Source organism: Aulonocara stuartgranti (genome assembly GCF_965226115.1).
Source record: "Aulonocara stuartgranti genome assembly, chromosome: 8".
NCBI lineage: Eukaryota > Metazoa > Chordata > Actinopteri > Cichliformes > Cichlidae > Aulonocara > Aulonocara stuartgranti.
Window position 1 is genome coordinate 15,878,135 of NC_138959.1, and position 15,059 is coordinate 15,893,193.

General features: G+C 41.1%; 1 protein-coding gene across 1 annotated transcript in view; it reads right to left on the reverse strand.

The window, feature by feature from the left end:
- Positions 1 to 15,059, reverse strand: part of LOC309713168 (IgGFc-binding protein-like) — a gene marked incomplete at its 5' end in the record, with an annotated part of 57,791 nt that overhangs the window by 13,437 nt on the left and 29,295 nt on the right. Inside the window, 16 exons of the mRNA XM_082544569.1 lie at positions 73 to 225; positions 1,587 to 1,783; positions 1,956 to 2,193; positions 2,837 to 3,435; positions 3,528 to 4,080; positions 4,198 to 4,781; positions 4,881 to 5,457; positions 5,544 to 5,944; positions 8,155 to 8,320; positions 9,682 to 9,878; positions 10,051 to 10,288; positions 10,932 to 11,530; positions 11,623 to 12,175; positions 12,293 to 12,876; positions 13,033 to 13,552; positions 13,639 to 13,926. Of these exons, the coding sequence (XP_082400695.1) occupies positions 73 to 225; positions 1,587 to 1,783; positions 1,956 to 2,193; positions 2,837 to 3,435; positions 3,528 to 4,080; positions 4,198 to 4,781; positions 4,881 to 5,457; positions 5,544 to 5,944; positions 8,155 to 8,320; positions 9,682 to 9,878; positions 10,051 to 10,288; positions 10,932 to 11,530; positions 11,623 to 12,175; positions 12,293 to 12,876; positions 13,033 to 13,552; positions 13,639 to 13,926 (6,447 nt within the window). The remainder of the gene's footprint in view (positions 1 to 72; positions 226 to 1,586; positions 1,784 to 1,955; positions 2,194 to 2,836; positions 3,436 to 3,527; positions 4,081 to 4,197; positions 4,782 to 4,880; positions 5,458 to 5,543; positions 5,945 to 8,154; positions 8,321 to 9,681; positions 9,879 to 10,050; positions 10,289 to 10,931; positions 11,531 to 11,622; positions 12,176 to 12,292; positions 12,877 to 13,032; positions 13,553 to 13,638; positions 13,927 to 15,059) is intronic.

Genomic DNA, 15,059 nt, shown 5'->3' on the forward strand with positions numbered 1-15,059 from the left:
CATGGTTTCATTGACAGAGCTGGAGATCATCTGCATAGCAGGGAAAATGTACACGATACCTTTGAAAGATACTGTGCAGGTGGTAGCATTGTAACAGCCCAGCTGGCCATCTCTGATGGAGCACTGCTGTTCAGGAGTGCACGACGAGGCAGAACATCGCAGGTCATTTGGAGCGTGACATTCACATCTCTGGGAGCAACCATCTGTCCAGAAGGACTCGCCAGCCTGTGAACCACACCACACCAAATCATAGCCAAATTGATACAACAAATACAGTTCTTAAAATACCATTTTGAAGGATTTTGTTTTCATTAATTGTAGGTGATTTAGTGCAGTAATTGCTAGATCACTGCAAACTGCAACTATTAATGTACTAAATATTGTGACAGAGCAACTACTCATATCTGTTGATCTTTCTCCCACAGAAAGGACAGATGCTAAATGCCACAATTTCAAGAAATTGTTCTGTTCTGATGTAGCTGTATAATCTTCAACTGATTGTTTTAATGCATTCATTTATTTAGGGACAGATTTTTTCCCCCCCAAAATTCTGCAGTTTAAAGAGTTAGAGCATCATTCTGCTTGTATAGCTACATATTAATTATTTTCTTTTTAGTGGTGTAATATAAAACAGTCATAATAGCTATGCTGAATATATGATAGCAAATGAAGACCTTTTTTTGTGATCCTAAGATTTCAGTTATATGAAACTATAAACTGTAGTTTTGCATTTTGCAACCCCTATTATTTGCTATTTCATAGAAACTACCACATTTCCAGGTATTCATCATGCTTCCTGAAATTTTTCATTTGGTTTGGATTTTATTCGGTTATTAACATGGAACTAACATTTTTTCCATGTTGCAGCCCTGATTCCTGGTTATTAGACCTAAACTACCACATGTTTCCAGGTAATGTCAGTTTGCATTTTGTAGCCTTGTTTCTTGGTTATTGAACAGAAACCAACATTGATTCCAGGTAAGATATCAGATTTAAACATAATATTTACGGTGATACTGTTGTCAAACAAAAAAGAATGTTGGTGAATGAGGCAGGATTCATTCCAGCATTATGGCAATATGGTAATGGTATCCCAAAACATTAAAACTTAAAATCATATTAGTATCTTGTTACCCTATTATTATGAGGTTAGTATATATAAAAATGTGTTTAATTGTTAGTAAATGTGACTATACTATTACTAATTGGGTTTTTTAAGCTCATGTACATACATTTGTATCCATATTATCACTTATAATTTATGGTCTGTTATTACATAGATTTAAATGTAATAGTACTCACTAGATCACTTGGTTATTACTCTGGAAATGAAGTGGCAATTATTTGCTATATATCTTGTTTTTATCTTCCTGTTTCTACCTTGTTACCTCAATATTACCACATTATTACTGAGCTATAATAGACTCTGTTGTTTCTTTAATATATATTTCTGAATTTTAAGCTTTGTCACAGTCCAAAACACTTCACGAAGCTTTCTAAATGTAAGAAGGGCAAGTCTGCTGATTCTGCTGATTTGAAGGGAATTACTTCAAAGAGTATTTACTATTGACTTTAATATGTCTTACATCATAGTAGAATCCGTCATACTGGCAGCCACAGCTTTCCACTGGGACACACCTGGTCCCACTCTTGATGAAGCCTTCATCACAGAAACATCCCTCAGAGCAGAACTGCTCACAGGTTTCATCAATGTGACTGGAACAGGTGTGGCCACAGTCAGTACCGCACAGCTCATAATGGCTGTTGGCTGGACAGTCCAGTGCTTAATAAGTGAGAAACGTGACAAATGGCACTAGTCAGACATACCACTTTTAATGTAATACAGTGTGGATACAGTGAGTATTGTAAAATTGTTGGACTTTTTATTTCTGAAGTGGTTAGCAAATTTCTTGTACATTTAGATATAAATAAAATATAATGACATGTTGACTCACTGCAGGTGGTGTTCTCTCTCCAAGGATAGATTCGAACATTAGCAGACTGACAGGCACTGACATATGATTCAATGGCACTGCACAAGAGATCGTGGCCTTGATTTCCTGACAAACATACATCAAACACGCAGTCGTTGAAATATGGCGCCGGGTCCACCTCTTCGTGGCAGAAACTGAAGGGCCCATCAGCTGCCTGTATCACCTCACACTGATCTCTAGCAGGCTGTTCATTGGCACACTGTGGACAGGAGGAGCCACAGCCATCATTGCACGTGTAGTTGCCTGGCACCTTCCAGGCTCTCCCAAACTCATCTGGAGATGTGACTATCGTTCCAGATGGTGTGTGAAAGTCATCATTTGGATTTCCATTGAAATTTCCACAAAGTCCACATATTTTTTCTCTGTTGATGACAACAGTTAGCAATAGTCCTTGTGTTAGTTTCATAAGGATAAATTATTAGTAAATAAATTATTTATATAGCTGGGATTATCCTGTTTTTTAAAGCATGTCAAACAAAAATTACTTCAGCTTTGATGGGTGGGAATTGTACCTGTAATTTGGTGGTACGGAGATAAACACTGCACTATATCCATTATAGGTAACACTCAAGCCAAAATTAGTGCTGACAAGTATACGAGATCCTGTTGCATAGATAGACACATTACCTTCATTCAAGACAATAGGTAAATTTCTAGTTACTCCATTCACCTAGAAGAGATATGCAAAGAAAATCAGTGGGTAGTTTTTCTACTTTTTAATTGTTATTTTTTTCATTCACAGCAGTAAAAATATCCCTAAAATATATGTAGCTGCCATTTACTTCATACACCTGAAATTGTTCATAACAATCATCGAATGAGAACTATCACTAACTACTTACTTGTACCAAACCTCTTCTGTCCCTTGACATATGCACGTCGTAGCCCCAGACATTCACAAAAACTTCAGCTACTATTGAAAGTGGAAGCCCATTCAATGCCTCATTCTTAGCTTCCACGGAAAACTGATTGAGCTCATCAGTGGCATTACAGAGGGTCACCAGAACATAGCGGCAGGTTCCTTGGAAGTCATAGGCCTTACGATCAAAGGTGATGTAGTGAGGGTCTCCAGAGGCAGAGCAGGTGCCATGAAGGTTGGGATGGCAGCCAAACTCGCCCTCCACCACACGGCAGGACTCCTGGGGCCCACAGGAGTTGGGAGTACAGTGGACGTTCCCTGTAGTGCCGTTACAGGTACACAAGCTCTGACATTCTTCACCATCCCAGAACTGCTCACCACCTTGGTGATAGCGTCCTTGATGATAGCATCCACAAGATGTTGGTGGAACGCACTGGTCACCATTGAGGATAAAACCACTGTTACACTGACAGCCCTCCTGGCACACAGTATCACAGGTGAAGGGGAAAGAAAGGCTGGGGCAAGCAGAAGGACAAGAGGTTCCACAGAGTTCATAATGGCTGTTTGATGGGCAGGTTAGTGCTGGAGAAAAACAAACAGGTTAACATAAAAAAGCATTTTTAAACATTTGGAGATCATGGCTAGAATTAATTCAAAAACAGTTGAATGCTTACCACAGCCAGTTGCATTTCTCCATTGTCCTAAGGCAACACCCTTCTGTTGACACATTAGTGCATAATCTCGTAGGACACCACACAGAGTTGATGCTGGATTGTTAGAGCCCCCCATGATCTCCACACATACATCCACCTGCTGGCTCGGGTCAACCACAGACCAACAGGGTACAAATGGCCCATCTGGTGAGCTGAGAATGCCACAGTACTCAGTAGAATTGTAATTAGTTGTAGAATTTTGGTTCATGCTTTCCACGCAGTGAGCAGCCAGAGAGCCATCTCGCCAACTGTCTCCAAAGTCCTGAGAACTGTTGATCAGGACACCGTTGGGTGTATTGAAGTCATCATGTGGATGACCATTGTAATTACCACAGAGTCCACCCAGTGAACCATTGTAGACACCAGGAGCAGTGACACGGACAAAGTGAGGCCAGACTGTCTGCACAGTTACACCAAAGGAGGTGCGAATGATGACACTGTAAATGCTGCTGTGGAAGATCTGGATTCGGTTGGATGTAGTGCTGAAAGGTAGCCTGATCAGCTGACCGTTAACCTGCAGGATCATCCAGTTTTTTGCAGTTAACAAGACTTAAACAGTATTGTGTCCGTGTACACATAAATAAATATTAAAGGAAGAACATAATTTTAAGTAAGTGTTCCATTCACTTACCTTCACTTTACTGTTCCTTGCCATCTCAATAGATACGTGTATCCCCTCTGCTTCAAAATGCAGAATTCGTGCAAAACCATGCTGGCCTCTTGGCACTTTTTCTGCTGTCACCATGAAGTGTGGGTGACTGGACAGTCCCATAACTTTGGCAAGTGTCAATCGACACGCCCCAGGATATTGGTATGTCAGTCCATCAAATGTCTGATATGACCCTGGGCCTCTGATCCAGCATGTTTCATAGCTATTTGGTCTGCATCCTCTTTCTCCATCCTCCACCCTGCATGATTCAAGTGGGCCACAACCATGAGAGTGGCAAGTCATGGAGCCATAACTGCAGCTACAACGTCTCCCACAGTCTCCGTCTAGTATTACAGTTTGTCCAGAGCGGTAGTAACGGCCCTCAAAGCTGCAGCCACACTCAGCATGAGGGACGCAGACCCCACCACTGAGGATGTAGCCTGAATCACAGATGCAGCTTTCCTGGGGAGGTAGAGGGCAGTTATGGGTAGAGTTGGGATTAACACAGGTAGGTGGACATCCTGTGCCTTCAGACTCAAAGTGGCTGTTGGCTGGACATGGGATTTCTAGGCATAAGAGAACAACATCGATATTTACATCGGTGGAATTTTAATACAATAATATTTTGAAATAATGCAAAAAAAAAAAAAAAGTGATTAACATACCACAAAAGCCAGGTGTCCTCCAACTTGGTAGCCGAATACCACTTTGTTGACACTGACTTGCATACACACTTAGGGCTTGACAGAGAATAGGTCGGTACCCTCCTCCTACACACAGATCATACACACAACTGTCCACAAAGGACTGTGGAGGAAGTTGCTGATGGCAAGCCGTGAAAGGTCCAGAACTACTGCTGAGGATACCACAGTGGTCAGTGTTGCTGTACAATGCTGTCTCTTCTACAGTGCAAACAGCACAGTCCAGACCTCCGCACTGTGGCCCACAGCCAGGCTCATCATCCCCAGATGCTTGCCAGCTGTTAGCAAAAACCACATCAGAGCTCACAACCTCACCGTCACGAGTTTGAAAGTCATCTCTACGAATGCCATTGAAGTTTCCACAAAGACCGCATGTACCATTCTGGTAAGTGTAGGGCAAGCTGATCTGAACATGATGAATTGTGTCATAAGACACCACTAAACCAAAGTCAGTGCTGACAAACACAGAAAAACCTGACTCATAAACCTGCACGGTGCCATTGCTAAGGGAGAATGGAGTGAATGCAAAGTTCCCGTTAACCTGTAAAAAAACCAGCAAATATATCAAGTGAGAAAAGTATATCTGGTCATAAAGTGTAGAATTTATCCAGAATCAAAATGACCAACCTTAGCCTGACCATGGCGTCCTTTGACAAGCTCAATTGTGTCATTGTAGACATGCACTTTCACCAGTCGTGTCCAAGAGACTTGAGTACTGTCTCTGTGCTCATTTTTGCCTTCTACTCTGTAGTAGGGCCGTCCACTATTACATTGCTCAGAGAGAACATACGTGCAAGTGCCTTGAAAGTGAAACACTGTGTCATCAAAGGTGTAGTAATGGGGATCACCGCTTATGGTGCAGGTTCCTCTTGGCACTGTCTGACAGGAGAACTGGAAGGAAGCTGGCTTGCAGATCTGTGAAAAGGAGCACGGCTCATTGCGGCACTGCAAGCCTGTTGAGGTACATGTGCACTTCTGTGCACAGGTCCTGTCACTCCAGAATGAAGCACCCAGCTGCACTAATTCACCTTAAAAAGAATAAAAGGAAATGTCCCTTATGCCTTGTGTTAAATGTCCAGACATTTACATTCATAAAGCTTTAGGAAAAAACTTTCAAACCTTACATTTTTTTCATGTACTGTCAAATAACAGCAGGAATTGCCTCAAGGCACTTTATATTGTAAACTAAAGACCCTCAAATAACAGAGAGACCACTGCAACAATCCAACAATGCCTAACAGCAGTCTGAGATGTGCTCTGTTGGGAGGATACGGCACTATGATTTCATTAAGATAAGATGAGGCCTGATTGTTCAAGACCTATATGAGGAAAATAATTTTACATTTGAATCTGGCTTTAACAGGGAGCAAAAGAAGGGAAGCTAGGATAGGAGAAATATGTTCTTTCTTTTTAGTCCCTGTCCGTACTGCAGCATTTTGGATCAACTCAATGCTTTTCAGTGAGTTTTTGGGAAAATCTGATAATACAGACCGTTCTCACTCCCGAGGCGTAACATCCCGACGTTTTGTCACGTCCCATGGCGTTCCTGAGGAACGCGAAAGGTGACCTTCCGCGTTCTTATGGTACGCGCCGGGTTATGGATGAAATCAAGTGGAATGACGGTCCTGCGGTAATAGAGGTTCCAGCCCTGTATTCCAGCCCTAAACCTAACCTTATTCCTAACCCTAACCATAACGTTATTCCTAATCTTAACCAGTACTTTAATGGCATGAAATAGTGTTTTCCCAAGCGATGTTGAGAAAAAGAGCAAACATTTGTAGATTGAGACCAAACGGTTCTCATATTCCCTCATTTTTCCGATCTCGTCATTTAGGAACGTGTTGGGTGTCCAAAAACATAATATGTTGACAATTTGTCACCTAGCATAAAATGTTACACTTTGAGAGTGAGAACGTGTTGGATAATAACGAATCACAGTAGGCCAGACTTTAACCCTTTAAGACCTACCATAGAACCAAGTCTGCCAGAGCTTACTTTATATTTTTACATGCTGTAGTGCCATTTTTGGGAGCATTTCAATTTGATATACATCAATACAACCATTATAGCCCAAATTTTAATAATATGTCTGCATTAAGTGCATAGTAATTACATAAATTGCAAAAAAGTGCAATAAACTACAAAAAATAAATCGTTTTTGTTTTTTTAACATATATTTCTAGTTAGAGAAATTTAAGAGGCTTATCCCTCAAAACTTTAAATACAAAAAAGTTGCACAAAATAGTTTCCCACCACAGGAAATTTATTTTGAGTGTCTTTATAGTTTTATTTTTGAAATACACCAATTTTTATATACTGCAGGAAAAACGAAAATAAATATTATAGTGCAAATTTGCAAAAAAAACAGCATATGCATCAAAATAAACTATTTCCAGCAGTGCAATATGAGTCCTAAGCATCCCAGAAACGACACAGAAAGTCATAGAGTCAAACATAACTTTTAAAAACACCAGTATAGGCTCATAAGGCCCTGATGGTAAAAAACTACATTTCCGGAAAATGACATCACTTCCGGTTTTGGGCAGGACATGGCGGACATGCGATAGTTCACGCTGATGGATGTAGGAAGTGTTACAAACAGCTGATCGAATCAGCAAAGCGTGTTTCTGGAATATTATGTTTTTGTTGCTGCAAGTGCTTTTTATGCAGTTTTTGCAAAGCTATATGTGGAAGGAAACTGTGACTTAGGACAAGCTGGTGGCATAAGATGTAAGTACAACTCCTCCGGTTTCATATGCAAAAAAAATTATTGTGCTAGCTTATGTGGTTGCAATGCTACCAGGATTTAAAGATAGTTATGCAACACAGAGCGTGCCCGCTCCGACCGGCTTTAAAGGGTTAAGTAATGAATGCATGAACTAATTTTTTGGCGTCACTCTCAAATAGGATTTTTCTAATTAAAATGCAAGAAAGCCATTCTAATTATTTGTTTAATATGAGCACTGAAGGACACAACCTGGTCAAAAACAATGCAAACATTTCTCTTAGTGTTACTGGAGGCCACGGTAATCCCAGTCCGAGTGTGCATCTGGTTAGACATCATGTTTGTAAGAGTTTTATAGCTGAGTACAATAATCTTATCTTTATCTGAATTTGAAGCAGAAAATTAAAGATCATCCATGTCTTTATGTCTTTAAGACATTCCTACAGTTTAGTCTCATGGTTTCATTGACAGAGCTGGAGATCATCTGCATAGCAGGGAAAATGTACACGATACCTTTGAAAGATACTGTGCAGGTGGTAGCATTGTAACAGCCCAGCTGGCCGTCTCTGATGGAGCACTGCTGTTCAGGAGTGCACGACGAGGCAGAACATCGCAGGTCATTTGGAGCGTGACATTCACATCTCTGGGAGCAACCATCTGTCCAGAAGGACTCGCCAGCCTGTGAACCACACCACACCAAATCATAGCCAAATTGATACAACAAATACAGTTCTTAAAATACCATTTTGAAGGATTTTGTTTTCATTAATTGTAGGTGATTTAGTGCAGTAATTGCTAGATCACTGCAAACTGCAACTATTAATGTACTAAATATTGTGACAGAGCAACTACTCATATCTGTTGATCTTTCTCCCACAGAAAGGACAGATGCTAAATGCCACAATTTCAAGAAATTGTTCTGTTCTGATGTAGCTGTATAATCTTCAACTGATTGTTTTAATGCATTCATTTATTTAGGGACAGATTTTTTCCCCCCCAAAATTCTGTAGTTTAAAGAGTTAGAGCATCATTCTGCTTGTATAGCTACATATTAATTATTTTCTTTTTAGTGGTGTAATATAAAACAGTCATAATAGCTATGCTGAATATATGATAGCAAATGAAGACCTTTTTTTGTGATCCTAAGATTTCAGTTATATGAAACTATAAACTGTAGTTTTGCATTTTGCAACCCCTATTATTTGCTATTTCATAGAAACTACCACATTTCCAGGTATTCATCATGCTTCCTGAAATTTTTCATTTGGTTTGGATTTTATTCGGTTATTAACATGGAACTAACATTTTTTCCATGTTGCAGCCCTGATTCCTGGTTATTAGACCTAAACTACCACATGTTTCCAGGTAATGTCAGTTTGCATTTTGTAGCCTTGTTTCTTGGTTATTGAACAGAAACCAACATTGATTCCAGGTAAGATATCAGATTTAAACATAATATTTACGGTGATACTGTTGTCAAACAAAAAAGAATGTTGGTGAATGAGGCAGGATTCATTCCAGCATTATGGCAATATGGTAATGGTATCCCAAAACATTAAAACTTAAAATCATATTAGTATCTTGTTACCCTATTATTATGAGGTTAGTATATATAAAAATGTGTTTAATTGTTAGTAAATGTGACTATACTATTACTAATTGGGTTTTTTAAGCTCATGTACATACATTTGTATCCATATTATCACTTATAATTTATGGTCTGTTATTACATAGATTTAAATGTAATAGTACTCACTAGATCACTTGGTTATTACTCTGGAAATGAAGTGGCAATTATTTGCTATATATCTTGTTTTTATCTTCCTGTTTCTACCTTGTTACCTCAATATTACCACATTATTACTGAGCTATAATAGACTCTGTTGTTTCTTTAATATATATTTCTGAATTTTAAGCTTTGTCACAGTCCAAAACACTTCACGAAGCTTTCTAAATGTAAGAAGGGCAAGTCTGCTGATTCTGCTGATTTGAAGGGAATTACTTCAAAGAGTATTTACTATTGACTTTAATATGTCTTACATCATAGTAGAATCCGTCATACTGGCAGCCACAGCTTTCCACTGGGACACACCTGGTCCCACTCTTGATGAAGCCTTCATCACAGAAACATCCCTCAGAGCAGAACTGCTCACAGGTTTCATCAATGTGACTGGAACAGGTGTGGCCACAGTCAGTACCGCACAGCTCATAATGGCTGTTGGCTGGACAGTCCAGTGCTTAATAAGTGAGAAACGTGACAAATGGCACTAGTCAGACATACCACTTTTAATGTAATACAGTGTGGATACAGTGAGTATTGTAAAATTGTTGGACTTTTTATTTCTGAAGTGGTTAGCAAATTTCTTGTACATTTAGATATAAATAAAATATAATGACATGTTGACTCACTGCAGGTGGTGTTCTCTCTCCAAGGATAGATTCGAACATTAGCAGACTGACAGGCACTGACATATGATTCAATGGCACTGCACAAGAGATCGTGGCCTTGATTTCCTGACAAACATACATCAAACACGCAGTCGTTGAAATATGGCGCCGGGTCCACCTCTTCGTGGCAGAAACTGAAGGGCCCATCAGCTGCCTGTATCACCTCACACTGATCTCTAGCAGGCTGTTCATTGGCACACTGTGGACAGGAGGAGCCACAGCCATCATTGCACGTGTAGTTGCCTGGCACCTTCCAGGCTCTCCCAAACTCATCTGGAGATGTGACTATCGTTCCAGATGGTGTGTGAAAGTCATCATTTGGATTTCCATTGAAATTTCCACAAAGTCCACATATTTTTTCTCTGTTGATGACAACAGTTAGCAATAGTCCTTGTGTTAGTTTCATAAGGATAAATTATTAGTAAATAAATTATTTATATAGCTGGGATTATCCTGTTTTTTAAAGCATGTCAAACAAAAATTACTTCAGCTTTGATGGGTGGGAATTGTACCTGTAATTTGGTGGTACGGAGATAAACACTGCACTATATCCATTATAGGTAACACTCAAGCCAAAATTAGTGCTGACAAGTATACGAGATCCTGTTGCATAGATAGACACATTACCTTCATTCAAGACAATAGGTAAATTTCTAGTTACTCCATTCACCTAGAAGAGATATGCAAAGAAAATCAGTGGGTAGTTTTTCTACTTTTTAATTGTTATTTTTTTCATTCACAGCAGTAAAAATATCCCTAAAATATATGTAGCTGCCATTTACTTCATACACCTGAAATTGTTCATAACAATCATCGAATGAGAACTATCACTAACTACTTACTTGTACCAAACCTCTTCTGTCCCTTGACATATGCACGTCGTAGCCCCAGACATTCACAAAAACTTCAGCTACTATTGAAAGTGGAAGCCCATTCAATGCCTCATTCTTAGCTTCCACGGAAAACTGATTGAGCTCATCAGTGGCATTACAGAGGGTCACCAGAACATAGCGGCAGGTTCCTTGGAAGTCATAGGCCTTACGATCAAAGGTGATGTAGTGAGGGTCTCCAGAGGCAGAGCAGGTGCCATGAAGGTTGGGATGGCAGCCAAACTCGCCCTCCACCACACGGCAGGACTCCTGGGGCCCACAGGAGTTGGGAGTACAGTGGACGTTCCCTGTAGTGCCGTTACAGGTACACAAGCTCTGACATTCTTCACCATCCCAGAACTGCTCACCACCTTGGTGATAGCGTCCTTGATGATAGCATCCACAAGATGTTGGTGGAACGCACTGGTCACCATTGAGGATAAAACCACTGTTACACTGACAGCCCTCCTGGCACACAGTATCACAGGTGAAGGGGAAAGAAAGGCTGGGGCAAGCAGAAGGACAAGAGGTTCCACAGAGTTCATAATGGCTGTTTGATGGGCAGGTTAGTGCTGGAGAAAAACAAACAGGTTAACATAAAAAAGCATTTTTAAACATTTGGAGATCATGGCTAGAATTAATTCAAAAACAGTTGAATGCTTACCACAGCCAGTTGCATTTCTCCATTGTCCTAAGGCAACACCCTTCTGTTGACACATTAGTGCATAATCTCGTAGGACACCACACAGAGTTGATGCTGGATTGTTAGAGCCCCCCATGATCTCCACACATACATCCACCTGCTGGCTCGGGTCAACCACAGACCAACAGGGTACAAATGGCCCATCTGGTGAGCTGAGAATGCCACAGTACTCAGTAGAATTGTAATTAGTTGTAGAATTTTGGTTCATGCTTTCCACGCAGTGAGCAGCCAGAGAGCCATCTCGCCAACTGTCTCCAAAGTCCTGAGAACTGTTGATCAGGACACCGTTGGGTGTATTGAAGTCATCATGTGGATGACCATTGTAATTACCACAGAGTCCACCCAGTGAACCATTGTAGACACCAGGAGCAGTGACACGGACAAAGTGAGGCCAGACTGTCTGCACAGTTACACCAAAGGAGGTGCGAATGATGACACTGTAAATGCTGCTGTGGAAGATCTGGATTCGGTTGGATGTAGTGCTGAAAGGTAGCCTGATCAGCTGACCGTTAACCTGCAGGATCATCCAGTTTTTTGCAGTTAACAAGACTTAAACAGTATTGTGTCCGTGTACACATAAATAAATATTAAAGGAAGAACATAATTTTAAGTAAGTGTTCCATTCACTTACCTTCACTTTACTGTTCCTTGCCATCTCAATAGATACGTGTATCCCCTCTGCTTCAAAATGCAGAATTCGTGCAAAACCATGCTGGCCTCTTGGCACTTTTTCTGCTGTCACCATGAAGTGTGGGTGACTGGACAGTCCCATAACTTTGGCAAGTGTCAATCGACACGCCCCAGGATATTGGTATGTCAGTCCATCAAATGTCTGATATGACCCTGGGCCTCTGATCCAGCATGTTTCATAGCTATTTGGTCTGCATCCTCTTTCTCCATCCTCCACCCTGCATGATTCAAGTGGGCCACAACCATGAGAGTGGCAAGTCATGGAGCCATAACTGCAGCTACAACGTCTCCCACAGTCTCCGTCTAGTATTACAGTTTGTCCAGAGCGGTAGTAACGGCCCTCAAAGCTGCAGCCACACTCAGCATGAGGGACGCAGACCCCACCACTGAGGATGTAGCCTGAATCACAGATGCAGCTTTCCTGGGGAGGTAGAGGGCAGTTATGGGTAGAGTTGGGATTAACACAGGTAGGTGGACATCCTGTGCCTTCAGACTCAAAGTGGCTGTTGGCTGGACATGGGATTTCTAGGCATAAGAGAACAACATCGATATTTACATCGGTGGAATTTTAATACAATAATATTTTGAAATAATGCAAAAAAAAAAAAAAAGTGATTAACATACCACAAAAGCCAGGTGTCCTCCAACTTGGTAGCCGAATACCACTTTGTTGACACTGACTTGCATACACACTTAGGGCTTGACAGAGAATAGGTCGGTACCCTCCTCCTACACACAGATCATACACACAACTGTCCACAAAGGACTGTGGAGGAAGTTGCTGATGGCAAGCCGTGAAAGGTCCAGAACTACTGCTGAGGATACCACAGTGGTCAGTGTTGCTGTACAATGCTGTCTCTTCTACAGTGCAAACAGCACAGTCCAGACCTCCGCACTGTGGCCCACAGCCAGGCTCATCATCCCCAGATGCTTGCCAGCTGTTAGCAAAAACCACATCAGAGCTCACAACCTCACCGTCACGAGTTTGAAAGTCATCTCTACGAATGCCATTGAAGTTTCCACAAAGACCGCATGTACCATTCTGGTAAGTGTAGGGCAAGCTGATCTGAACATGATGAATTGTGTCATAAGACACCACTAAACCAAAGTCAGTGCTGACAAACACAGAAAAACCTGACTCATAAACCTGCACGGTGCCATTGCTAAGGGAGAATGGAGTGAATGCAAAGTTCCCGTTAACCTGTAAAAAAACCAGCAAATATATCAAGTGAGAAAAGTATATCTGGTCATAAAGTGTAGAATTTATCCAGAATCAAAATGACCAACCTTAGCCTGACCATGGCGTCCTTTGACAAGCTCAATTGTGTCATTGTAGACATGCACTTTCACCAGTCGTGTCCAAGAGACTTGAGTACTGTCTCTGTGCTCATTTTTGCCTTCTACTCTGTAGTAGGGCCGTCCACTATTACATTGCTCAGAGAGAACATACGTGCAAGTGCCTTGAAAGTGAAACACTGTGTCATCAAAGGTGTAGTAATGGGGATCACCGCTTATGGTGCAGGTTCCTCTTGGCACTGTCTGACAGGAGAACTGGAAGGAAGCTGGCTTGCAGATCTGTGAAAAGGAGCACGGCTCATTGCGGCACTGCAAGCCTGTTGAGGTACATGTGCACTTCTGTGCACAGGTCCTGTCACTCCAGAATGAAGCACCCAGCTGCACTAATTCACCTTAAAAAGAATAAAAGGAAATGTCCCTTATGCCTTGTGTTAAATGTCCAGACATTTACATTCATAAAGCTTTAGGAAAAAACTTTCAAACCTTACATTTTTTTCATGTACTGTCAAATAACAGCAGGAATTGCCTCAAGGCACTTTATATTGTAAACTAAAGACCCTCAAATAACAGAGAGACCACTGCAACAATCCAACAATGCCTAACAGCAGTCTGAGATGTGCTCTGTTGGGAGGATACGGCACTATGATTTCATTAAGATAAGATGAGGCCTGATTGTTCAAGACCTATATGAGGAAAATAATTTTACATTTGAATCTGGCTTTAACAGGGAGCAAAAGAAGGGAAGCTAGGATAGGAGAAATATGTTCTTTCTTTTTAGTCCCTGTCCGTACTGCAGCATTTTGGATCAACTCAATGCTTTTCAGTGAGTTTTTGGGAAAATCTGATAATACAGACCGTTCTCACTCCCGAGGCGTAACATCCCGACGTTTTGTCACGTCCCATGGCGTTCCTGAGGAACGCGAAAGGTGACCTTCCGCGTTCTTATGGTACGCGCCGGGTTATGGATGAAATCAAGTGGAATGACGGTCCTGCGGTAATAGAGGTTCCAGCCCTGTATTCCAGCCCTAAACCTAACCTTATTCCTAACCCTAACCATAACGTTATTCCTAATCTTAACCAGTACTTTAATGGCATGAAATAGTGTTTTCCCAAGCGATGTTGAGAAAAAGAGCAAACATTTGTAGATTGAGACCAAACGGTTCTCATATTCCCTCATTTTTCCGATCTCGTCATTTAGGAACGTGTTGGGTGTCCAAAAACATAATATGTTGACAATTTGTCACCTAGCATAAAATGTTACACTTTGAGAGTGAGAACGTGTTGGATAATAACGAATCACAGTAGGCCAGACTTTAACCCTTTAAGACCTACCATAGAACCAAGTCTGCCAGAGCTTACTTTATATTTTTACATGCTGTAGTGCCATTTTTGGGAGCATTTCAATTTGATAT